Genomic DNA, 26,294 nt, shown 5'->3' on the forward strand with positions numbered 1-26,294 from the left:
AATGTTTGCAATGTGTTCCGACCAGTTCCGACACTTGAACTGAGAAAAAAAGGTTCACGAAATGTCATTGTGGAGAAGACGAACAGAAGAAATAATGGATTATATTTTGTTTGTACATTTGTTGGTTTTAATATCTATCTATCTATCTTTATACTACACAGTAATAGAAAGTTGACAATGGTAGAAATATAAATACATGTTTTTTATACGTGTTTAAATGTTTTAGGCCATGTTTTCTGTCACTGGATCTGAATTAAAATATAACGAAGACGGTAAATCCAGACTTCTGTGAGCCTTGTTGTGGGTTAGGGTTATGCATATAACTGTGTGTTCTTCTCTGAATTAAACAGTGATGAATCCCTCCTCAGCATGAATGTGGGCATTATTAGGGTCAGTCAACACCTCAGTGTTACTGTGGAGGCTGGACCTTGAACGCAGCACAGTTGGTCGTCTGCCACTTCACCTCTACGTCACTTCCGCCACACAACCTTCTCCCAGAGTTTTGTCTAAGATGGCGTCAGTGCAGTTAACGGATGAGGAGCTTTTCTCCGAACTGAAGCGCTTCGGCTTCACGCCGGGCCCGGTCACCGAGAACACCCGCCCGGTGTATCTGAAGAAGCTGAAGAAGCTCCGCGAAGAGCAGCAGCAGCGGGGCTCCCGGGCCGGGAAGACGCGCAGCACCGCGGCCGTCAACAGCAGCGCAGGCGGCGGCAACACGGCGGGATTCAGGCCAGCCAGCCATGACGTCACGCACCTGAGCTCCAACAGGAGACCGGGCCGGAAGTCTGCCGTCCTCGGCTTCAGCTCCGACGAGTCTGACGCCGAAACTCCACTGAGGAGAAAGGGCCTCAACCACAGCGGCAGGGCGGACCGGAGCCCCGCGTTCCAACAGCAGCCGAAGATCAGGCCTGCCGCGACGCCGACCGGGGCGAACAAGAGCCAGTATGGCGCCGGGAGTGCGCTGAATAGCAGCGGCTCTTCCCCGGGTCCGGACGGACAGAGAGGGGTCTCGTTGGGCTGGGGGGTTCGGGCAAGATCCAGCCCCGAGGCGGAAGGGAGGGATTACGACGAATCGGGAGACGAGGACGACTATGAGGGGGGGACGGAGAAGAACTCTCGCTCTTTAAATGGTTGCGGGGCGCCTCACTCGGTCACTAGCAAGTTAGCCGGGGATTACTCAGACTCGGACGAGGAGGAGCTCGGGGCCCTTGGCGCCGAAGACCGGCGGCGGGACAGACTGGAGGCTCGGCGGAGCCACTCGAAAGCGGCGTTCGCCCGAGGGTCCCAGACGGGAGGGGCCGCCAGAGAGGTTAACCCGCCCGGGAGTCTAAACATGGTGGGAAGTCGGAGGGAGGAGGGGGAGGAAGACGAGCTGAAGAGAAGGGACTCGGACCCGCCGGGAGCCTCGCGGAGCCGAAACTTTCCCAGGAAGTCCATCTACGTGTCCCTCGCCGAGAACCACAGACGAGACGCCGGCAAGAACAACCACGTCGACAGCGAGGACGGCTCCCCCCGAAGCGGCGGCGGCTCCAACAGGTTCAGCATCGGCTTGAGACCGCGCTTCACAAACTACAGCAGCCTGGCCCCGCCGTACCGGGGCAACCACTCCAACCACACCGCCCCCAACCACTCGTACAGCCAGGCAGCGCTGAAGCAGAAGCTGTCTGGGCCGGAGGACGAGCTGCTCCAGCAGTTCAAACGGGAAGAGGTGGCCTCCCCCGGCAGCTTCAGCGCCCACTACCTGTCCATGTTCCTGCTCACCGCCGCCTGCCTCTTCTTTCTGCTGCTGGGCCTCATGTACCTGAGGATGAGGGGCTCTGGGGCCTCGGAGGCGGATGCAGTCAGTAAGTGTCTGATTAGATGTGTCACTCTCAACGTTTTCCATTATCCATGCCCTTAAGGGGTGAAATGTGCCCACTGGTTTAGGTCAGACAGGTGTATCCATCCCCATGTGGCCTGGTTGTTGGGTTTGTGTGTTTGTTTAGTTTTTGTCAGGCTTCAGAAGAGTGGTGTACCCCATGGAGACAGAGCTGCTGGGGACTTTTACATCCACCTGTCCTGCAAGCAAAACACTACCTGGTCCTTTGTACAAACTTCAGCAGATTACCAACAATAATCAGATTTCTTCTTCACCAGTGTGAAAAGTGAAGCAGTTGTTCAAAATATCAGCAACTATCATACAAGGGACAGATCATCCAGTGCAGCAATGAGCTTTCACTGCTTCAACTGAGCAGAGGACTGATTTGTTATCAACAAGTGCAAACCATGAGCACAGGTCCTGTCTTCAGTAGGTCCCTCCTGCAGGTGCTTTGTGATGGCCGCAGCTGGCAAGACACCTGACAAACATAATCCACCAATTTCGTAAGCGTTGATCCAGTCCTGACCCTAACGGCTTCTAAATTGATCTGATGCATTACTTCTAAAGCAAATGACTTCTTCCTGTCTCTAGACATCGGGTCAGAGCTGGTCTGTCCAGGCTGCCCTGCACCATCACACTGTTCACACACGCCACATGTCCGGTGGTCTGCTCACTGTGCAGACGTCAGGTTCTTTAATCCAAACTGGTTTCAGCAACAACATGGGAGAAGGAATGCTATTATTAGTCAACAACTATAATTATGCACTCATTATTAAAATAAAGCTTAACTTAGGCAAATTTGGACATTACCAATTCTGACAGGTGATGTGTTGCACATTCCCGCCATCGGTTTCACCTGATTCCACTGATCTGCTGCACATTAAGAACTGGATTCACTGAACCCCAAACCCTGGATGTAATAAACACGGTATGAATCCATTCTTCCAATGTGACCAATTTTCCCTCAATGTTCAAAACCAGTGTTGTTGAATTGAAGGAGAAGCCAAACAATAACACTTCAGTTTACAACCTTGAACATTGCTTTGACTTTCAGCAGTTAAAACAGTGCATTTCACAGATGACAGTCATGTTACCTTCACACTACTGCACATGGATTTCCTCTGTAGTGCTCACATTAGTGTTTAACCAATAATAATACTATTAACTTACTGCCACCATACTTTTTTTTCTCAGCTTCCCACTCGCACAGTGAGTAAACAGCCAGATGTGGAGTTGCAGATATTTTCTTTCAGCATTATACTGTGTACAGTATAATTCTGTTCAGACTCCAAAGTGCCTGGCTGATGTGGTGAGGCCTGAAGGGGTGAGCTTCGTGTACAGACACTGACTCACGTGTGAAGTGATGTCTGCGCCTCGCTCACATTTCATGTCTCCAAACACGCCGTCTTATTGTACAAGTTTTCCTTCCCAACAATCCAGCTGCTGCTTTTTGCTCTTCTGGTGTGTTTGGTTCACCGTGCACTTTTAATGAGCATGCTGATGTTTCTGTCCTGACTCTACCACTCTCTGTGTTTTCGTTGCAGCTAGGAGCCACCCTTTTGGCAGCGACTTTGACTCGACTTATGTAAGTAGATATTTTTCTTTGACCCCCCCTCCTCTTCTGGTTCTGTGTACAACAGTTATGATGCAAAGTTTTTGTTCAACATGTTTAGCACAGGAAAAGCAATGTGTACAACCTGGAATTAGATTGAAAGCATGATGGATGTGAGTGGTGGACGCGGTTGAAGTGCTGCCATGCTAATGAAATTAACTTGTTCTACTCCTGGCCCTGAGGCAAACTGTCCCAGAAACAACACTACCCCTCAAGCTTCGGATATTTTCTGTGATGTGCACTTGGCATGACAACTGAAGAGAACCAAAACGTCTGGCTGGGAGTTGTTTCAGATGTTTTATACATCAACAAGTGTTGATTTGTAGAGCCAGGTCAAACTGAACTGAATACTATTCATAACTCGCATTAGGTTTTAAATTCATTTTAAGATTTCCCTAAATCCCAGGTTCTAGATTATACAGATGCCCTGAGCCGAACCAGGCATATTTTAATAGATTAGCATCTGCAAGAATAAAGCAGATCAAAATCGGATCCTTTCTTTACTCTGATGTGTTTTTTCCACCTCAGCCTGCTCGTGCTGCAGTGCTGTGCCCCGATATGACAGCCAGCCTCTAGAGTGCAGCATACTGCTGCACAAGTGAGTGAAAATATAGAGTCTGCAAATGTGGAAAATTGTCTGATGGGCACGCCATTGAGTGACTTCGGAGTTCAAACACTAGTGTGTCTGGATTTGCCAAGTGCCAGCATAAGCAAAAAAACAGCATCCAAAAAAGTTCAGATAGCAGCAGTCAGTTAAAACAGATGCTGCTGGTAATGCCAGTGAGTACCTTGACCACGCAATATCTTGTGTCAGATTTTAATCGGTTTAGGCAAATTAAATATTTGTTCAGACTTTGCAGATACAGGACTCTGATCAGTGTTGGAGCCATACAAATTTATCCAGACATAACTGCTAGTTTGCATTTAGGGTTTGTCCTGGCCCAAGTTTAGGCAGGGGTGGTACTGAGAGCACAACATTTACAGTTCCACCGGCTCCATCAGTAATTTACTGCTCCTCTCTGTGTCTCTATCATTCACGCTGTTTACACATGTGTTTGATGACCCTGTTTGTGTGTGTGAGTGTGTGTGTCGGTGTGTGTGTGTCAGCGCGAGAGACGAGCTGAATTATGAATGAACGCACAGCTACAAAGAAAGATTTGACTCGTTTAAGAAAAGTATCGATCATTACGTGATGATCGGCGTTAAAGCTGTTAGAGACTGTCAGAGACATCAGCCCCGTCCGGGTATTTGTGAGAGAGCTTCTGTATGATAGTTCTGGTACTATCATACAGAAGCTAGGCAATTCTTTTATAGTAATCAACCGCTTATAGGCATCAATTTGGCCAGGACAAACCTGATCACTCTTAGCGGTTTCCATTGAACTCGAATTTTGTCGGGAGATGGAGGCGGCACGAAACATCGACGGAGGCAATTCTCTATGCAGGAAAAACCTGCTTTTATTTAGCCTCCCTTTAGGTTTCCAGCTTTTATTAATGACACCACAAAGTTCTCATAAATAAAATGACAAATAACTAATTCCTGTTGGTGTGTGTCTATTGTTTGCAGGACAAGGCAGATAAGGACCTGATCCTGAACTTGCTGCTCAATCTACACGACCATCTGGCCAACATCGCTGGTAGCTATAACATCTCTGTGTCTTCTGAGTGACTGTTCGATGTGTCGAATAAAGACTTTTCTATCAGGAAAGGTTCTCTCTCTTTTGCCGCTGCTACAACAGAGTGAGCAGCTTTTCTTTATTTTCAATGAGGGTTTAATGCACAGCTCTTTAACTACAGAAATGCGTTGTTAAGCTGGCCATACTTTTGGTCACAGTATCAATATGCAATCATGAGTATTAACGAGTACTAATCCAATAGAGCGAGTTATTATGTGGTTTAAGTAATTTAAAGGGTTTTTCAGGTCAAGGTTAGAGAAAGGTGTAACCAGTCAGTGGGGCTGGTACATTATCTCTGATCATTGATAAGACCGGGGCCTTGGCATAGTTAAAAGTTTCTATTTAATATCAGTGGTTCCCATTCATTATCTTGACTGTGGCTGCCTTCCATATTGTAATTTGTCGCACCACAGCTTCTTAATTAAAAAAAAAGTATTTATACTTCTCATAATAACAGAAAAGATCTTGAACTTGGCGTGTTCAGCACTATTTGCCATGTGCTCAGGCTATTGCGACCTCCAGTCCACAATGTTAACTAATCTTTCACTCTTTTAGTCTGTGTACCTGTCACTCGAAACATGTTGTGCGTGAAATGGACCTTTGTGCACATTGCATGTGAACCTGTTCACTGACTGATATATAATGATATATATAATGATATATAAGACAAACCTTTGCATTTAATGCACAGACAAAGGAAAAGCAGTACATTGTCAAATGGATGTGAGAGTTCCTCAGGCCAGCATATGTTGTAATGGAAATAGAGGAACTTATAATGACAGGTGATTATATCTTACTGAAAATATCCAGTGGTTTGACAAACGCTCATAAAGCACTTTATTAGGAACATCTGCACACCCGCTTATTCATGCGTTATCCAATGAGCTGATCGCGTGCAGCAGTGCAACAGAAAAAAAGATGCAGATACAAGCCAGGAATTTCAGTTAATGAATCATCAATTGATTCGTCAGTTTTTTCTCCCAATTGAGCCAAAAATAAACACTTCAGTGAGCAGCAGCTCTGTGTTGATGAGAGGTCAGAGGCCACTCTGATCACTCTTTGCTGTGTGACCATAAAAAAGCTTCTCCAAATGAACACCACATTCAACATTAAGGTGGATGTTCTACAGCAGCAAAGAGACCGCATCAGTTTCCTCTCGTGTAGGCTAAGAAGAGTAATGAGAGGCTGCAGTGACACAGACTCACCAACACAGGACAGATGAAGTCCGAAAACAGTCAACAGTAGCAATCCATGGAGCCAGGTGATGTGGTAGAACAGGACATTGGCAGCATTAATTTGCTGCTGACCAATCTGTTGAGAGGGTATGATGCAGTCATGGAACATAATCTCAAGGCCTCGAAGAACTGAGGCTGTTTAGGGAGCAAGGAGATCAAGTATTCCATTTCAGTATATTCTTAATGAAGTACACAGGGAATACACAATACATGAAATACTGTTCAGTATTCAAAATCAAATGTGATTTAATAACTTGATGTTGGGATTCTCATATAATCAGACAGGAGTGCAAATCTATACTCTAAACTGGAAATAAAACATTGTGTTGAGATGAATTTAGCCGAGGTGTGTGTTTTTTCCTGTCACTGATGGTTTGAAACTGTGATTACAGGCCAGCATGACTGTGGAGACCAGAAGTGTCCAAACAGGAGTCTGTCCATAGACGAGGCCGCCGCATATTTAACGGTACGTCCCCATTAACCAGAAACACGGACCGCAAGAGGCCATGGGATTCTTGGTACTTGCATATTAGAAAGGAGAAACTGGAAGTTTTTTTAGTGAAGTGGGTCAAGGGTCTCTTCTGAATATTGTGTCTGTGGGAATTTTCCCACCTGCAAAACATCAACCAGGCTAATCATGGCCGCAGAGGCACAAGGACAAAATTCCTGTAGTGCAAGTTGCTTATTGATGCAGCCGATTATAATTTCTGTAAAATTGCGTAAACAGAAGGAAGATTGACTTGCTCTGCATTTGGTTGATTTAATTAAAGAAAATGCTATGAACAAGCAGCAATGATATAATATAAGAGCAGGGATTTCTTTTCTTGGATGATGCTGACCTCATGATGTAATCAGGGATTTTACTTTGAAACAGGTACAGGAAGTGTTGCAAATATTTATATTTGTGACATATTGAATGGAATCTTTAGGGGAATATTGTCTTCACTGTTTATGAGTTGAGCCCTGTGCGAGCAAATGGGCAAGACTTACTTTTAGAAGAGCAGCAGTGTGGCCGCTCAAAACCGATAATATAGCCACCAAAATGAAAGCAAGATGTTCCGCGATACAAGCATTAGTGTGGAGGAATCTGACGCTGTCCCTCTCATCAGTTGCCCCTTCTTTTCTTTTTATTTAGGCCCAGAATAAGGAGTTTGAGTACCTCGTTATCAGTTCTCTGGAGTGGATAGTCCGGACAGGACAGGACGTTGGGATAAGGTAACGCACAATTTAAATATTGTTGCTGATCACAAGCTTCATCTCGCTCTGTGTGTATGTGACGTGACTCTGTGTGTGTGTGTGTAGGCTGACTGCACAGGTGGCCGATGAACCAGTGACCGACGTGTCTGAGATCTACAGGCTGGAGTCCACACATCCCAAGATGCCCTTCACGTGCCGCTTCCGTCGAGCCTTCCTCACTGTCATCAGCAGAGTCTTCCTCATCGCAGTTGGTGAGATAAACCACAGCAGACCCAAAACATGTTGTCACAAATGACTAAACATATGTAGTGTTTTAGATTACTGAACAGAGCTATCTGTGCGTTAACTATTCCTCGAGACGCCCCAAGTAGCTGTGTTTGAATTTGTGCATCCTGTGGTTGTGTCTGTGTATGTGCAGTGGTAGGCTGTGTGTGGAGTGTGGTCTGCTATGTCAAGTATCGCTGGAGGAGAGAAGAGGAGGAGACGAGGCAGATGTACGACATGGTGGAGAGGATCATCGGTAAGGACCCCCACAGTCACTGGACCACCAACCATTTGAATACAGTGTTTCCCCTAGGGCTTTCTTTATCAGCGGAACTCTCTTAATACCCTGGGACAAAGTTCTTAGCTTCTACAAAATACTTAATGCAAGGGTGTGAATACTTTTGTAAGTTTTATATTTCAGAGTATAGCTTGATGAATACAAAGGCGCATTTACCAATTGAAAGTTACATTTACTCTGCAAATCCTGTTGTCGTGGTGATTTGTGTCACTTGAAACCTGCAGGTTTTTTCTCTGAACCCTGTTCATCATAGTAAGGCTTTAGTCTTTAATTCTTCCTGTTTTTTTTACATGTACAGACGTGTTAAGGAGCCACAGTGAGGCTTGCCAAGAGAACCAGGACCTGCAGCCCTACCTGCCCATCCCCCACGTCAGAGACTCCCTGGTTCAGCCTCAAGAGCGGTCAGTACCAATGCTGTCGCAGCTCGATCCAAATACAACAAATATATTTCGGTGTAAAATCACTGGCTGATTATGAATTCTGCTCCTGTCCCACTGTCAATCTTGAGTTTAGATTTGCTGCACTTTAACACCAACCTCATTTGGTCTGGACCGTCTGACTTTTCAGTTTATTCCAAACCAAAAGAGGTGGTTTTCTTTCGTCTGGATCAAACCATTCATTAATTTCTACTTAAAATCTAAAAGACTACTGTTTTGTATACACTTCATTGAAATAAGTTAGCAAATACAAAAGCTAGATTGACAACACGCCAACATCAGGCGCACACCCGTCTACAGACCAATCAAGGTCAAGTATATGTAGATGCAGCCCACCTAGGTGATGACGACAGTATGTCATACAAAATTCTTTAGTGCACCCCCTGAACTGCAATTTGAAACCTAAACTAACTGGATCAAATCCAATATTTTTCGGACGGTCCAGGCTTGGAGCGTCCCTGTTCAACATGGTGTTTATTCTTAGGTCACCGGTTCCAAATTTTGGCTGCGTAGAGGCTGAAAAGGCTTCACCTTATAAAGTTTTAACCTCGGGAGCAGCTGGTAATCTTGAACCAGCCAACCTGAGCAGTCTCCAAGGTTCACACTGGTTCAGCAGATCGGATAAGTGTTCTGGATCTAAGCTGCTCAGCGATTTATTGACCAGTAGTAGGATTTTAAAGTTAATTCTTTCTGAGACTGGTAACCAGTGAAGTGATCTGAGGACTGGAGTCATGTGCAGCAGCGTTCAGGATCAGCTGGTGCTGTCTCAGACAGATTTGTAATGAAGAGCTGATTACAGATCGATGGAGTCTTTTTCCCTCAATGAAAACACATGGAACAGGTTGATCTGAGGCATATTACAATCCTATTTCAAGGAAGTGGAACAAGCGATGCATTGAATGTGTTTGTGTGTGTTGTGTAGCTTTTCTCGAACGGCTAGATAGGTGCTTTTGTGAATTTAAAAAGGGACATTTTTAGAAGTGACAAGATTGTTTTGCCACCACTGCAATAGAGTGTGTGTGACAGGTTTTGGACATGATGTGTAGTTACTGCTGTCTTCTGTGCCTTTATGTTAAAGTTCTGCTGTTTTACAGGAAGAAAATGAAGAAGATTTGGGATCGGGCTGTGAAGTTCCTCTCAGCCAACGAGTCCCGCATTCGAACAGAGTCTCAGAGGATCGGTGGAGCAGACTTCATGGTCTGGAGGTGGATACAGCCTTCTCTCAATTGTGACAAGAGCTCACTGATGCCCTCTAAAGTCTGGCAGGGGAAAGGTAACTCGCACTGACTGTTTTTCTTGCTCAAGAATATACTGGACCAGGAAAGCAGGAAATGCACTTAGGCGTTTGTCTATAAATGTTAATTCTCCATTTCATTTGGTACTGTCTGACAAATTCACAGCACATTTAGTTGTCCTTGTTTATAATAAGTGGAGCAGGATATCGGCACTGATATCCTGAATCAGTTCACAATCAAGAATCCAATTTAATCAGATATGTCAAGTGTATGCCAATGTGTGAAGCTCTCTTCAGAATTAGTAGAGAGAATAAAATCCCTTTTGCCTGTCCTGCTCTCAGTGCTAAAGAGTTGTGGACGATACCAGCAGGGTTGCTGCAGTAGTCTGAGTTACTGGGGTTGCACAGTGTTCAGGCACATACCAATCACATAGCTTTCCCACTGACCACACCAACTGTAGATATATAATCTATAAGGTTCATTTATGTATATCAGTGGTAGCGCCCATGTCACCAGTTATCAATGTGAAGGTGTGGGCTCCATTGCATCAGAGCAACTGAGTCGTATCACACGACGAGAGAAAAATGGACCATAAAGGAAGATGACATTTGGTGCTAAAGACAATTACAGTGCTCTGGCTGTTTCAAAGACAGAGAAAGAGAAGGGGGTGCAGAGGGCTGTACACTTTACAATAACAGCATAAAACCTCTCAAAGATCTTTTATGTTATGAGTGAATTATGACACTCTGGGTAATTGAACACTGCGCATAAATTCAAGTGGCTTCAGTACATGCTGTACAGACACTGAGCCGGCAGACGTCTTCTCTTGTCTCTTCTCTTGAGGTGGACAGGTGGAAGATTGAGTGGTATGCAGCCTTTGGACATGAGGTGTTTTTGTGCTGCTTCAGACCTTGATGTTTCAAATTGCCGCTGCATGAAGCATGTTGCCACCTTAGGTCCCTGCACTTTACAGTTTCATAGGCCCTGGTAACATGTCATCATGTATTGGGAACCTAAACATTGCTCTTATCCGGGGTCATATCGTTTCACTGTGATCACCATGAACCCGTGGACTGCACTAATCCAGCTGTGCGCTCACTGAAACCTCGTCTGTCTCTCCTTCAGCTTTCCCTCTGGACCGGAGGAATTCACCCCCCAACAGCCTGACTCCATGTCTGAAGATCAGAAACATGTTTGACCCAGTCATGTGAGTTTAATCGTCTCTGCTGCCTCCTCGATGAGCTGTCGGGAGCTTATTCCTTTTTCCAAGATCTGTATTTCCGTTTGTAATGTGTTTTCTTTTTTTCAGGGAGGTCGGGGAGAACTGGGATTTAGCCATCCACGAGGCTATCCTTGAGAAGTGCAGCGACAACGACGGCATCGTCCACATCGCTGTCGACAAGAACTCTCGAGAGGTACGCTCCGTCCTGTGAGCAGCTTGCCCTCATGTCTGACATCTCTACTTCTGACTACAGCGACATCACACTGTGCTTCCTGCTCTCTCCACAGGGCTGCGTCTACGTGAAGTGTCTCTCTGCAGAGCACTCAGGGAAAGCCTTCAAGGCACTTCATGGCTCCTGGTTCGATGGTAAAGCACCAACTTAATAACACTTAGATTTACAGCACATCAGCAGTAACAGAGTGAGAAAACAAGGGGCTGCACTGCCGCAGATACAAGTGAGAAGATGATATACTATCCAGGAAATCCAGTTTGAATAATTCATGAGTTTTGAGCGCTGATCGGTCACAAAACATGCAACCGCAGATGCTTGCAGCCCAGTGCAGACCTGTTGCCAGTGGAAACCAACTTGAGGAGCACTTAAGATTTATTCATTTCATTCATTAAAAACAATTACAACATTGTAGTGCAGAGCTCATAGATTAATACATTAGTTACATGGTTTGTGAGGGCCTGCTGCACTTTGTTCCTAATACAAGATTCACAACTCTGAATAGAACAGCCAACACAGTAAGCGAGTATAATAGATGCAGTTATCGATGTCCGTGCATGATGTGTATCGAATCACATTCAAGTGTTTGGCTGACTTGCTAAACCTCGAAATGGGTTTACCTGCTTCTGGTGATAACCAATTAGTAAAATATGCTTTTTTCTCACTTGTTAGGTTTCTTATTCTGCCAATTTCTGTTTTCCTCTCCTTCGCTTCCTCTGCTAGTTGTCTCTTGTAGCTATCTGTTCACTGCAGCTCTGGGTATAGGACGGTGAGATTTGTCAAAAAGCAGTTTTGTAATGTTCCAGCAGGGTACACCAGAGTTACATAGTGCAGTTCCAAGCCTCCGGGGAGCGATGACAGATCACATTCTCCCAATTATTAGTTTGTTTCTTCAAAAGGGATTTTGAAGCTGTTATTTTAGGGTAGACGTTTGTTCTAGGATATTTTTGCAACGGGGGCCGGAAAAACTTGAGAACTGCTTCACCTTTTATTCTCAAACTGCAGTGATGCAATACAATTTTCAGGTTGAGAGAGGAGCTCCGAACACTGGTATTTGGAGAAATGTTGAAAGAGCAGTAAACAAAATGCCACATGTAGCTATGGACATCTGATAAGCTCAATGTATGGAAGAACACTATGGTGAGTGGTCAGTGACGGTTTCCTTCTCATCTTGACAGGTAAACTGGTGACGGTAAAGTATCTGCGTCTGGACCGATACCACCAGCGCTTCCCACAGGCACAGGGCTCCAGCACGCCCCTGAGGGCCTCCATCCTCCACCTGAAAGCCACGGGCACCACAGACACCGCAGCCAGCCCGCAGCAACAGTCAGCCAACTCTTCAGGCTTCTCATGAGACGCCCATGAGCATTAGGTTGAGCGTCATTTTCTTCTGCGCCCTCCCAGCGTCACAGCACCAGTCTGCTGCTGCTCCTTTGCTGCTTTATAACGGGGAAGACTTCAGTCTGTGCTACGGGAGAGCTGGATCTTTTTTTTTCGTTTGTTTATTTTTTTTCAACACAGGATAATTGCAAGAAAAGCTATTCTGCGTTGCAGTTGTTTGTTTTCTATAATCATTGTATTAGAAATGTCATGGATTTAACAAGGAAGCCAAGCTCTTCTGGAATATTTAAGATGTGTGCAGATGCTCCAGCCCTCCCTCCTTCTCTTCCACGGTGCAACCAGCTCATCCCATGATGGAATTTATCTGGGCACTGTATAAAAAAACGGCTGCATGTTTCAGAGTATGCCTCTATGTAAGCTTTCGATACAACACAGCGTGGATGTTGATTTTCCTGAAGATGTTCGATGTACTCCTTGTTATTATTATTACTCTGATTATTATTATTTTGTTAGGCGAGGGAGGCATGAACAGATATGCAGCGGGTGTCCTGTAAATACACGTGAATGGTGGCACAAGCTTTATTATAACATATTTTCTATTAAAAGCAAAACCATAAGCTCATATTTTTTTTTGTTTGTTGCTTCTGCTGCTGCTCATTTGCCACAGCAGAGTCCGTGTGTATGCAGAGGCGACGAGTCCCTTAGCGGCTGCAGTAGCACAGATGCACACAGTAAAGCTCAGGCTGTAGAACCGAGCCACAGTTACAGGGAGGATTCCTTTGCTCCGTGTTTTCTATGAACGGGCTTTTCTTTCCCTTTGTCCTTGATTTTGAGCGATTGTAACAAAATCAGGGGGTGTACCTTTAACAGTCACCTGCAACTTTCTACTGCAGATATAATCCAATATATCCCAGAGTTATTATCACTTATTACATTTATTATTTACCTCTTTGAAGATGGGTAATGTTATGCTGCCGGTTCGACCCCCTGCATTGAATTGGAGTTCCACACCTGTTCTCATGCAAGCAGTGTGTGTGTGTCTTCATCTTTTTTTTTTTGTGTGTGTGTACGTGACCAACAGACCAGACGAGGAAACTGAAGTCAGAACGTTTCGTGTTTCCTGTCGTGACGGAACCTGTTGATCACACAGCACGATGCTACCACGCTTTTTGTCATAAGGAGTACTGTGAGAATGTTGTGGGTTTGTAACACTCAATTCTAAACACCCCCAGCCCCCTGTGAGGAGTCTTCACTGAACTTAGGGATTCCTGATCGCTTGTGTGTTTTACGGCACCTGTGTATTCAGAAAATGTTTTTTTTAAACTCCAGGAGATGCTAGAAATTATGAAATTTTTTTAATGCAGTGAATTGAAAGTTGGATTCAGTATTTGCAGTGTGAAATTGTACAAATGATACACATTTCCAATGTTCAAAATCTGCTGCGATAGGTAGCAGACGACCCAACAGTGCCTTAAATTTGTGCTTTTAAAAAAAATAAAAAAGACTGGCACTGCATTACTGGACAATGTACTGGATTTAAGAAACAGACACAGTTCAAAGGGTGAGTAAGGCCTGCCATAGATGTAGTTTTGTTAGTTTTACATCTTCAGATTTGGTATTTTGTAGCAGTTTCCTTTGATATTAAACCAAATGCTTTCTCTCTATTTATTTCATTTTTTTTTAACAGCCATGGTGATGTACTATTTCAATGTCACTATACCTGTTACATATGTGTCAAAACTTTATTTCATCAAGAATCAAACCATACATCCACTTCCAAACAAATGTCAGGATGTGTAAAACAACAAAATAAAGTGAACACTTAAAGAAAGAAGCCAGTTGTTTAGTGCATCACTGTAAACTATTTTTGTACACCCAACGGAAAAGTGCACATAAGGCGTCTCCCCTCACGCTGACTGTCAATGGTTTGATGTGATGCCACCTCTCAAGACTCGTGCTTCACTTAGAAACCTCATGGATGCGTTCTCTTTCCTCTGATGCACTTCATGTCAACACTGTACATTGATATGTGGTCTGTTATGTTATATGCAGCTTTATTTCCATTGCATTGTATGTTTGGATTTACCAGCATCCCTAGCCTGCTAGCCAGGGGAGGGGGAGGGAGGGTGTGGACCAGAGACATTTATAAAGATAAAAGGTTTTAAATGTAATTTGTCAGTTGTACAAACGGCTCAAATTAAAGAGTTATTAGGAGTTTTTTCTATCTGATGTGCTTTTCTGTCTTTCGCACACATGGGGCCGAAATAGCTCCACAGCATTCTGTTTCATTTGCGTTGAGGCTGTTTTTAGTTTTGGATTTGATGTCAAAACATTTATTTGTGGAGTACTAGGTGTTTAAAGTTGTAAATACCAGCCTCAGTTAAGTGCATGGAATAGCTCGCATGCATCTTTTTGTTGCCTCACAGAAAAACCTCATGTTAACTCTGTTCGTTCCCCAAGACGCAACAACAACACAAGTCAAGATTATTGCAAAAAAGCATATACACTGTTATGTTTATTAAGCATCATTAATATTTAGTGTGATAAGTAGTGTCAGGTGTAGAAACTGATTGTGTGGCTGAGGCAGTATTGTGTGCTTGGTGAGGGGTCATACAAATATCAGAAATTAGTCATAGGATATATAAACGGTTAGAATAGGTAAAGAATCTAGGATTTCTAAATCAGGGGCCATAAAGGGGCCACAATTTACACAGGGGGGGCCAGATATATATATCATCCATACACAATTTTGGATTCAGTAAGGTTGCACATTAAGACGTTCCTTGTTTACTGTTATCTCTATAGCTTTGAGCAAAGCCACAAAAATCTTTGAACATATTGTGAAAATTGTTCCTTGCTAAAGCACACATATATACTACTATATAAGCTGTTTTATTAAAAAAAATAACATTATAGATATTGAAAAGTGCATTCAAAGTTCATTATGACACTAACAAGTTCAAAACTCAATTCACTTGATAAACACTGCCATAATGCTGTTTATTAATAGATTATAGATGAATACGTTATTTATTATATTTTTATTATTAGAATAATTATTATCATCTTGTATCACCTGCATCACTGATCATGAAGTGAGGGTGGCTACACATGACTGTTAACATAGTCACGTGTAAACCAGTAAACAACACAGTAAACAACACAACACATGAACAACTATGCTGCTGTGTTTGTATGTCTAGACCGATATTATGGGATGTGACGCAGCTGAACGGAAACGGTGAGGGGTCGTGACCATAAAAGGACATGAGCGGGTCTCCTGTCATTCCCCCCGCTCACACACACACACACTGCTGGTCGACGTCCCCCTGCTCAGATGTTCCGACGTCACACCGTCACCACCTCATCACCGTTCCGACACCTCCCGGTCGCCGCCGCCGCTTCTCTGCTGCTGCTGCTTCTCTCCGGTGAGTCTCTGTCGCGTTTCTCGGTTTCCAGGGAACAGTTCTGCACATTAACGGTAACATGGCGCCCGGCGTGAACCGTGTCCTCTGACGGGCAGCGAACAGAACAACCGATAACAAGGAATCACACGAATGTTCAATAACGAGCCAGTTATTGTTAATTTTAGACTCTTGTGTTTGGACAGCTCGGTCAAACATGGCGGCGGCCGCGGGCTCCTAATAACTCCGTGTTGTATCTGACACTTCGGAGTGGAGCTCAGGAGACATGACATGTTACAACGTTCACTGACAGAGTCAAGTTCGTCTTTACTAACAGGGGCCAGACTCTACATGACGTGTTCAGTGTTTTCTTATGACGTCAGAAAACCAGTTGTATTCCCTGATGGTTGGAACCATCGCATCCACTTATTTAAGAATTATAACCAAAACCTCATCTCGGTTTTAAATTTGAATTTTTTAAATTTGACTGTATTTTAAAGATGAAAAAAACAGTTTCTTTGGTAATTTTCACGTCCTTAAATTGATTCCACATTGTTTCTATGTGAATTCAAATAATATATCAATATACAACAAAACTGTCCAAATGTACTATCAACTTTTCAATGAACATGTAACTGTCTCTCCCTATTTCTATCTTTATCAGTTTCTGACAAATGTACATTTATTTATCTTCACGTCTTTTTATTTAACGGTTCTGTAACTTTAACTGGTAATTTTCTGTGTTGAGCACATATCTACAATGTTTTCAAAGTTTGTCAATGAAGGTGTTTTCCGATGGTGGATCTCAGAATAGAGGTGTTTGGCAGCTGTGGCTCTCACAGCAGCTTTATTTCACCACTGAGGTGACGGCATTGTGTTACTGAGCTGCTGCTGGAATTAGCCCATCGCCACGGTGGCTGTGACGCTCGGAGCACAAAGACAAGTGGACACAAAACACAACAGGGAATTTCAAAAAGACTGCAGCAGATAAAGGCAACAAAACATGAGGGCAAATAATGTCATGAAACAACAAATAATTAAATTCAACAAACGATAAATCATTAAAAACAAAGGCAAACAACATCACACAACGGCACGCAAATCATGCAACAATGGAGAATAATTAAATCAGAAAACAGCAGCAGATGGGAAAAGACAACCACAACTTACAAAATGGCCAAAAACATAGGAATGGCAATTAATTCACCCCATCTAGTCTCAAACTAAACAACAGATTGGCCCTTAGGACAACACGTCACAAACACTACAACATAGAGGAATGCAATGCAGCAAGTAGGAAAAGAGCAAATTACAAAATACAACTGCAAAAAACAAAACACAAGATGTTGGTGTGTTTTCCTACCATTGAGTTCACAGTTACAGTGTCACTTTAAGTCCTGCCCTTGCAGAGGAACACACCTTTGGATTCATTGTTTTACTTATGGTGCATACGAGCTAAAAAACCATGTCAGGAATTCTTTCACTGTTGTTTGTCACATTTGTATGAAGTAAAAGAGCAGAGCACTGTGAGTGGAGCGGGAGCTGTGGCAGAATCATTCACATTGTTAGGAATCTGTCTGATTGACCTGTGACCTCTGACCTCTGAGCTAACGGCAGCAGAGCCTAAGACTGAGAGAGACCTGAATCTGAATGAGCGAGCAAAGGTTCATAGCTTCGTTGAAGTGGCTGCGTTCTTTGCCTAGTAGATTTTATTTTGTAGGCCACTTGTATATCCTCTAAACAGTTTATTCACATTTATTGTCATAGTGTTTTCTAGCTTGTAAAAGCGTCAGATCCTAACTCCGAGTAAAGCCAGACAGGAGAGAGTGTAGAGTACAGTTTCCCTGCAGGTGAATACTGCCACACTGCTGACAACGTTACCATATAAGGCCACCTTCGTCCAGCCTTTTATCAGAGCTCGTCTCAGAGGGAATTTTTCCTCTTTGGATTTTTTTTTTTTTTCCTGTGTGAATATTCCCTCTGGTGACGTGCACCGTGCTGATCCGGAGACATTAAATACCAACCACCGCTGGGATGAGGGGATGTTTAATGATGTAATGAAATATATTAAAAAGGGCAGTCTCTGTCTGTCTCTCTGTCTCTCTTCAGTATGACTGTGTGTCATGGCCGTCCTCCTCAGACGTGGGCTCTCGGTGGCCCTGCTTCGTGCCTTCAGCGGCTCAGTGTGCCGCCCTGCTGCTCCTCTAGGTAGAGTAACTTGTTAGCTTTACTATGTCGAGTTGTGACAGGGTAATGAAGGCTGTCGTGCTTATTGAAGGAACACAGTTTTTTTATGTTGTAATCTGTCCACTATGAGACTTATATCAACCAACATACCATATCAGACGTTCACTTCCAAGCAGTGGCGGTTCATCATACAGGGCGCTGGGGCGCCGCCCACCCTACAATTTTGAGGTGAAAAAAAAAAAAAAAAAAAAAAATGACATGTCAAAAAACATTATATATCAAATAATTTAATAAGAAATGTACTGTTTTAAGGCGTTAAATGTGTGCCGGAGACCGTAAGCCCCTGTCAAAAACCACTTAATATATTATATTTGGTAATATATTTGCCATTCGTTATCACTGAGAGAGAAGTCACTCCTCCCTGTGGGCGCCGGGCAAGTGGAAGTCTATGGAAGCCAACAAAAGGGGCAGGAACATTTGAGCAAGGACAGCTTCTCAATGGCGGATGACAGTTCGAGCCATGGGCGCACTTCACTTGCGCCTACAGCCAATGAAAGGGTTTCTTATACATCATGCTGACAGGACTGTCCAATCAGAGACCTTATCACTGATCTACAGGAGCTGCATAGTTAGCAGATACTTTTAATCTGCACGGAGGTGCAGCTCCGGTCCCGGAGCACTGAGTGAGACAGGTAGAGGACAGACAGTGGACAGATAGAAGCATTGTTGTTTACTGTGTCGTGTGTGTAGTTTTATCGATCAGTAATAATCAGCTGAAATTTTTAACCACATGTTAACGTGCATGGGGACGTGCTCCTCCGGGACCGTCCCCGGGGACGTCCCGGTCTCGGTCACCTCCCGGAGCACCGGAGCACCTCCCCGGGGGCCGGGACGTCCGGGACGACCGGGACGCGACCGGAGCACCTCCCGGGTGCACCTCCCTCCGGTGCTCCGGAGACCGGGACCGGAGCACCTCCCGAAGCACCGGAGCACCTCCCCGGGGACCCGGAGACGGTCCCGGAGGAGCACGTCCCCGGGGACGTCCCGGAGACGGTCCCGGAGGAGCACGTCCCCGGGGACGTCCCGGAGACGGTCCCGGAGGAGCACGTACCCGGGGACGTCCCGGAGACCGTCCCGGAGGAGCACGTCCCCGGGGACGTCCCGGTCCGGGGACCGGGACCGGACCGGAGGTCCCCGGAGCACCCCGGAGTTTTTTTTTTCTCATTGCGGTGGGCTATTTAAACCGCGCCGCCCAAGTGCGCCCCCCCCCAAAAAAATGTCACCAGCCGCCACTGCTTCCAAGCTCCAAACCGTCTCTGGAGGCTACGTCTGGAGCTTCATATCAGGGCTGTAGTGGACAGAATTGGAAAGTCTACATTCTCAAAGCGTATAGAAGTAGACCGTTGGAAGTAGTTTGTCTCCTGATCCACCAGAGGGCGATCACTGTCAGCTCAACCTTTGCCTGCCCTCTTAAGCTATTAGTAAAATAAGTCAGTATCGTTAAAACTGCACATATGATGTGAATGGTCAAAATTTTGCCTTTTCCAATAAAAGGGAGGGATATTCTGATATTGCCACCTCCACCCAGGACAGTATGTTTTCTTCTCGGTTTGCTTGTTTCTGTGTTAGTCAGCAGGATTATTCACAGAACTGCTGGACACATTACCAAGAATCTAAATGGAAGGATGTGGTTTGGGTCAGGAAAGAACCCATTCAATTTGCTGCAGATCTGGTTCAGGCATTTTTTTTCTCCTTCTTTAACATTACAAAATAGGATGTTTTTTTAAAACATTTTCCTTGATTTCTCAGGGAATAAATCATGGATTTTGATGAAAAGGCGTCTGTCTTTAGGGGACCAATATTCAGGGTTTTAGGATCATCCTTTGGACATGTTTACAGCACATTTGAAATTTGTGTCTCAGTTGGTGTTTCTATTTGTGAGCCACAGCCTCTTTCCTGCTTACGGTCAGCTCAGTGCATTGTACACAAAGCAAATGGACAGCAGTTTCCACATTTCTAGATGGAAGGAGAAACACATTTGGTTTTTAAACATCATGAAAGACTTTGAGATCAAGAGGTTTTCCTCCAAAGGGCAATGAAGTTAAAAAGAATGCAGCAGTAGGATACACATCATTGGGGCATTTTACGTTAATCTGAGTACGCATGGCTGCATTGTACACTATTACTTTTGTTTAGCCATGTAAAGAGCTTAGAATGAATATTTTCTACATGTTAAATATGAAACACTAGATGTCTTTTGGAACAAATGGAACTTTCGGGCTTCTGTTTCATAAATCTGTGATGGTTTTATTGGTTTGTTGTGTTTTCTGGTCAGCAAGCTAGATGAGGAATGTATTTCCATAAATCTTGTAAAATGAAATTCACTTTTTAAAATTTCATAGGGACTTTTATTTTGGACGCCACTGTCTGAAAGTACAGTCCCCCGTGCAGGATGAGGCGTTAATGTGTTTTGTTTATCTGTGTGTGTGTGTGTCAGTGTTCAACATGCCTGTTAACCAGTCTCCTTCAAACTCTGTGTGACCGGTGGGACTCTCAAAACAGATGCCGACGACCATTGCTCCCATTACACATCTTGTCTCTAATCCCGTGTTGTCATGTGTTATTTCTCCCTCTGTCTGCTCCCCCTCCATCCAGCCCAGTCCTCGGTGTAGTCCTGCTGAGGGGCATTTGTTTCTAGTGGTGGGTGGCGAGCCTCTGTCCAGCAGCCATGTCGGGCTTCAATCTGCTGCATCTAATAACCAAGAGTCAGCCTGTAACTCTGAGGCCCTGCAGTCTTCCCTCAGGTCCACTGACTGGGTGCTGTGTGCCTGCTGTGCTCTGCCTCTCTAAAGCCTTAACACCTGGCTGGTGTGTCTGCATGTCTTTACTGTCCCCGTCTGTGTGCGTTTACATTGACCTGAGCTGCTTTCAGCTATTTTCTTCCATTTGATTCGGAACAGCTCCTTTTGTTTGCACTGAACGAAGTTTCAGAGCTCCAAACTGGACCTAACCTGAACAGGGCTGGTTACTGGACCTCAGTTCCTTTTTAAATAGATTTGTACTTGTAGCAGGGAGTATCAACAACTTCCAGGTACCGCAGTTAATAGTTCTGAATGCTTTCTGAGTTTCTTAATCTTGGTCACTCCTTGTTTAATCAGATATTGTTTCAAAGTCTGCCCAGATTTAGTTTACACAGATGAATTTTGGCCTGGAAGGTGCTTCTACATCTCAAAATAGAAAAAGGGCCTCTGACACCTGCATGAAAAGTTAACATTGCTTTACTTTAAGTATCGCCAGGTCTGTGCTGCCCTCTGCTGGACTCAGCAGAACACCAATTTTTTTTACTGAGTTCATGTTAGAAATAAACAGTTCATTCAGTAATTAAAGACAGGATTCTTAATCATAGTCTTGCCAGCAAATGTCTTTCATTATACACTAAATACAAACACAAATAACAGTTTCTGTGATGTGTATTTATTTGATGATTTTAAAATTAATATTTAATATTTAGATAAAGGACAATTGTAAAGGTTTCTTTTAGAGTTTAGCACAAATCCCTCACAAATTACAGATAACCATTTTGTGATCTCTGTACTTACTTGGATGTTTTGGCTCTTTTTACAAAACATCATTTTTCCACACTTTTCCCTCAGGTGTTATAGAATTGTCCAAATAGGAGCACACCCATTCTTGCCATATTAGAAATAGTTTTGACTAATACATTAGCCTACAGTTTCCTCAACATGTCCAACACGAACAGGTCAATATTATTAAGGTTATGGTCATGTTTCATGAAACAAAACTACTGTAAGAAATTGGGACCACTGTTTAAAAAATAAACACAGAGTTGTAAATCTGAGGACAAAAAAGACTGGGACCCCTGTTTGAAGTCAAAGCTGAGGTTCTGTGTGTGGCTGCAAAAGAAACAAATAACCCCCCACTTCAGAGGTTAATGATATTCCAGACGTTCAGGTAGAGTCAAGCTAAACATCCATCCCACAAACAGAACATGCTGTGTTTACATCAGGGTTCTCCCTTCTTCAGTTGGCTGAAACATCACATTACTCACTGTTGACTCGTTGACTCAGAAACAAACAGTAGTGCCCTTAATGGTTTAAATAGCCACACTGAACCTTTATTCAACGGTCCATGTATCAGCTCTTCTCACTTGTGAAATTTCAAAATGCTAACACAATAACGATTCACTGCTTGGCTTTTGTGTGTGTGGTTCTGTTCACTATGTGTACACTGAAAGGTTTTGTCACAGGTTATTTTTTGTGTTTGGGATTAAAGCAAGCAGTTTTTGGCCGGCCTGCTTTGTTTCCATCTTGTGTCTCAGAGCGACGTCAGGAGAGAGGAAGGCGTAACGTTTTGTTTGGCATCAACATAAGGAATAGTGTTGTGACATGCAGCTCTTCTTTGTCTTGCCGCTGTCATCAGCAGACTTGTAGTGTAAATATTTGTTGTCATCCCTGCCTCCCCCCCTCAGGAGCATGTAGAACCAAGAAGACATGGCCGGCAAGTTTCTCTCAGGAGGAGCTGAAGAAACGTCTCACTCCCAAGCAGTTCCATGTAACCCAGGAAAGAGGAACTGAGAGGTGAGGGGAACCACTGCTGTGCCTCTAGTTTTACTCGAAATTGTGTATGTACACACAATGTCGCTGTGTGTATGTGTGTGTGTATATATACTGTATATGTCAACATTTATATGATGATGTGTGTGTTCTATAGATAAACAGTATTTAGTTATCATTTCATCATGTTTCAGTCTGACTGATGGAGCTTTCTTTCCCCAGTGCGTTCACTGGTGAATTCACAGATCATAAAGATGATGGCACCTACACGTGTGTTGTCTGTGGAAACCAGCTGTTCAGGTAAGTGCTGCATTATCTTCCTATGTGAACAAGTGTCCCTCTCCAGTGACAGTTTATTAGTTTATATGAGTTTACTGATATGACCGTCTCCCGTAGGACCATCTCACCATCTATTCACTAGATTCTAGAGTATCAGATGGGGGAATTCTGGTTACATTCCCTTATCTTGAATTTAAAAATAAGCTTTTGCCTTAGTCTTCCACCACAATTTTTTAGAATGTTCCGCTCTTATTTTTAAAACCTGGATTTAACATGATTTTTATTTCCTTTTATAGCTCCAAGACTAAATTTGACTCCAGATCAGGTAAGTTAAATCACTGTTGACCTTATTGTCCATTTTCTCTCCTGCTCTTCTGTCATTACAAGCTGCTCCCATTTCTCCTGGAACTGGTCTCAGTTTTGAATGCGCAGTATATAAATGCTGATAATTGTCCTTCAATTATTGGCTTTCCAGTATCATGTGATTTGAATGTTTCAACGGTATTAAGCGGGATAATATGCATGCTATCAAAGTAATGGCTATAAGCATTGACTAAGCAGTGAGTGGTTGACAAGGTACATGTAATAGTCACGTATTTACACCAGGAACAGTTTATTGGATGAGGTTTAAATGTATTTCATTGTGCTGACATATTTCTCCAGCCCTCTCCATGTTCCTGGATGTAAAATCAAACACTGACCCACATCAATTCCCACCGTTGTGTCATGGCACCTTTGTACTGACATGTTTCCTCCCTGCCGCCATGGGTTCAGGTTGGCCATCCTTCTTTGACCTGGTGAAGGAGGAGTCTGTGACTGTGACCGATGATTTCTCCTATGGGATGCACAGAGTGGAGACCACCTGCAACCAGGTACAGTATAAACACTGCTGTTTACTCCTTTACCTCAAAGACGACAGATGAAGATAATCCAATGAAGCAGCTCGCCTGCAGCATTTCACAGGCAAATGACAAAATATCAACGAAAATAAAAACAGAAATAATTAAATACATTTAACTAGAAGTCACTCACTCCAGTGCATACCTCTGCCAAGGCCCAACAGTTCCCTTATGAAAACTCATTACACTTTATTTAGATCTGCACCAAATTGTTGTGCACACCTTCTGTCTGGTGACTGTTCTTTCTGGACAGGTCGCCAGTCTGTAACAGGGAAAAGGTCATGTTCAGACCGGCATGAAGCCTCCCTTCAAAAACTGATTTCTCTGAGGCCACTGTGTCAACAGAGCGGTGGTGCAGAGGCAGTGTATTCAGGCAAAAATACAAAGAGGGTAAACTGGCAAAAAGCTGTAATGGATCCAACTTTGACACAAAGCCGTCCAGCAACACAATGTTTTGGCAAATTAAACACATGCAAGTGCACATTCCTGTAAGAACACAAACACAAAGCCTGTCTGACCAGTGATGTCCCAGCTCATAAGCTTTATTTCATTCATGGTTTTTGTTTCTTTTAACTTTAAAATTGCAGCGACAGATTGTGGACACAATTGCTAGTTACTGCGAATAACAGCTGAGCTGTTGGTGCCACCTAAAATGTTGAATGTCCAAAAAGTCATTTTGATTGGCCCCTAAAGTGCCCTTGTCCTGCCAGCAGTCTTAGAAAAACTAATAAAACATACAACAATTTGTTAAGGATCTTTATTTTGGAAGCTGTTTTGAAAATGTATGTTCAATGATGTGTGGCGTGGCTCAAAGATATTACTGAATCTGGAATTTCGTATGGATAGAAATGGCCCCTCTGTGTATATTATGGCCCCTGATTTGGAAAAATCCTAGATCCCCCATTAGAACAAGTCTACAATCGAACACATCAAACTTTCCATTGTTGTGTTTCAGTGTGGCGCTCATCTGGGACACCTGTTTGATGATGGACCAAGACCCACAGGGAAGCGCTACTGCATAAACTCAGCCTCACTGGCCTTCCAGCCCAGAGACACGGCCTCCTCCACCTCCAGCTCCAGCCCCGCGGCCGAGGGTGGAGCTGCCAGCAGCTCAGCGAGCGATGGGAAGACGGAGCTCTGAAGGACACGCCGGCCTTCTGACTGTGTGTAGGAGTCCAAAAGTTATCGTAGCATTGAAATACTTCAAAGTACAGACAGAGTGAGGTGATTGTGTGGCAGAGACAAGAAAAGGCCTCTAGTTCAAGACACAGACCAAATGCACCAAATAATCTGTCACATGGGAAAGTGCATGTTTCCTAAACAGCCATAAAACTGCAACTCATGCCCACACTGCATTGATTGGTTGCCTTAAAATAATCATTTGGTATTTGTCAACTTGGGTGTTGCACTCAGATTTTTCTCTGTTGTCGTCATGAGGGGAGCAGGTTGTGTTACTGCCACAGGACCTTCAGCTGTGGTTCAGTGACGACTTCCTGTGTTTCCATTCAGTATGAGCTTCTGCTTCCTGCCCCATGTAACAGTGTCCGGACTGAATTATGCATTTCCCCCAGAAAAACATCTATGTTGACAAATAACAAAATTCCTCCCTTTAAATAACCAGGTTTGGGTTTTAGCATCTGCTCTGCCAGTTTATATATGGATGAAGTGCTGTGTTCTAGACACACAAACACACATGTGTATACATAATAAATATATATTACTATATTAAAGCGTTGTTTGATACTGAGAGGTTAATTTAACGATATCACCTATGCAAGTGCTAGCGTCAGCATTGACCGAAGGAATCTTATTGTGGAAAATAATGTAGTGCGGCCTCCAGGTCACTTCCTGTATTTGTTCCTTCTTTAGTCCTTTGCTTTAGGAAATATTTTCAGCTTGTATTAAAACAGTTATTGGATGAATAAAATATCTTGAATCACCATGTGACTTTTCTTTCTATTCTTCCATACATGTATTCATGAAACAATCTCAGCTTAATGTCTACTTACTAGTTTCTTTGGAGCTTTACTCTAATGGTAGTCTTCAGTGAATGGTTTGACACAGTATGAGATAAATGTGGGATCATAGGTCATATTTAGTCGTGATTGTAGTGAAATAATCGTCAGCCAACAATAGGCTTGGTTTTTGTTTCTCTGTAACATGTTTAGGGCCATGTGAAAAAAAAATATTTGGGAAAAAAGGATGGAAACCAAAATGAATCTCATACTTTTGCCTTTTCTCTGAATTTCACATTACCAAAATGATCACATGGCCCCTATCCTGTTCGCAAGATATATTTTGTTGTAAGGTTATAAATATTTTTCTTTACTTTTATGTATCGTATGGCA

General features: G+C 43.6%; 2 protein-coding genes across 4 annotated transcripts; both read left to right on the forward strand.

Moving 5' to 3' along the window:
* Positions 1 to 505: 505 nt before the first annotated feature.
* On the forward strand, positions 506 to 14,437 carry lemd3 (LEM domain containing 3). The gene is made up of 13 exons (XM_061073980.1): positions 506 to 1,844; positions 3,403 to 3,443; positions 5,037 to 5,106; positions 6,773 to 6,846; positions 7,516 to 7,595; positions 7,683 to 7,828; positions 7,996 to 8,097; positions 8,438 to 8,540; positions 9,671 to 9,849; positions 10,937 to 11,018; positions 11,121 to 11,226; positions 11,321 to 11,399; positions 12,441 to 14,437. The coding sequence occupies exons 1-13, from the start codon at positions 512 to 514 to the stop codon at positions 12,614 to 12,616; spliced, it is 2,571 nt and encodes an 856-aa protein (XP_060929963.1). The 5' UTR covers positions 506 to 511; the 3' UTR covers positions 12,617 to 14,437.
* A 1,452-nt stretch (positions 14,438 to 15,889) lies between these two features.
* Positions 15,890 to 25,886, forward strand: msrb3 (methionine sulfoxide reductase B3). 3 transcript variants are annotated; one of them, XM_061075796.1, is made up of 7 exons: positions 15,961 to 16,031; positions 18,117 to 18,215; positions 22,684 to 22,792; positions 22,991 to 23,068; positions 23,344 to 23,372; positions 23,822 to 23,919; positions 24,902 to 25,886. In XM_061075796.1, the coding sequence occupies exons 2-7, from the start codon at positions 18,131 to 18,133 to the stop codon at positions 25,085 to 25,087; spliced, it is 585 nt and encodes a 194-aa protein (XP_060931779.1). In that variant the 5' UTR covers positions 15,961 to 16,031; positions 18,117 to 18,130; the 3' UTR covers positions 25,088 to 25,886. The 3 variants fall into 3 exon arrangements, with proteins under 3 accessions (XP_060931778.1, XP_060931779.1, XP_060931780.1); XM_061075795.1 differs by lacking the exon at positions 18,117 to 18,215 and having other exon boundaries at positions 15,890 to 16,031; XM_061075797.1 differs by lacking the exons at positions 15,961 to 16,031; positions 18,117 to 18,215 and adding an exon at positions 20,563 to 20,998.
* Positions 25,887 to 26,294: the final 408 nt, after the last annotated feature.

This window comes from Limanda limanda, chromosome 1, assembly GCF_963576545.1.
Source record: "Limanda limanda chromosome 1, fLimLim1.1, whole genome shotgun sequence".
NCBI lineage: Eukaryota > Metazoa > Chordata > Actinopteri > Pleuronectiformes > Pleuronectidae > Limanda > Limanda limanda.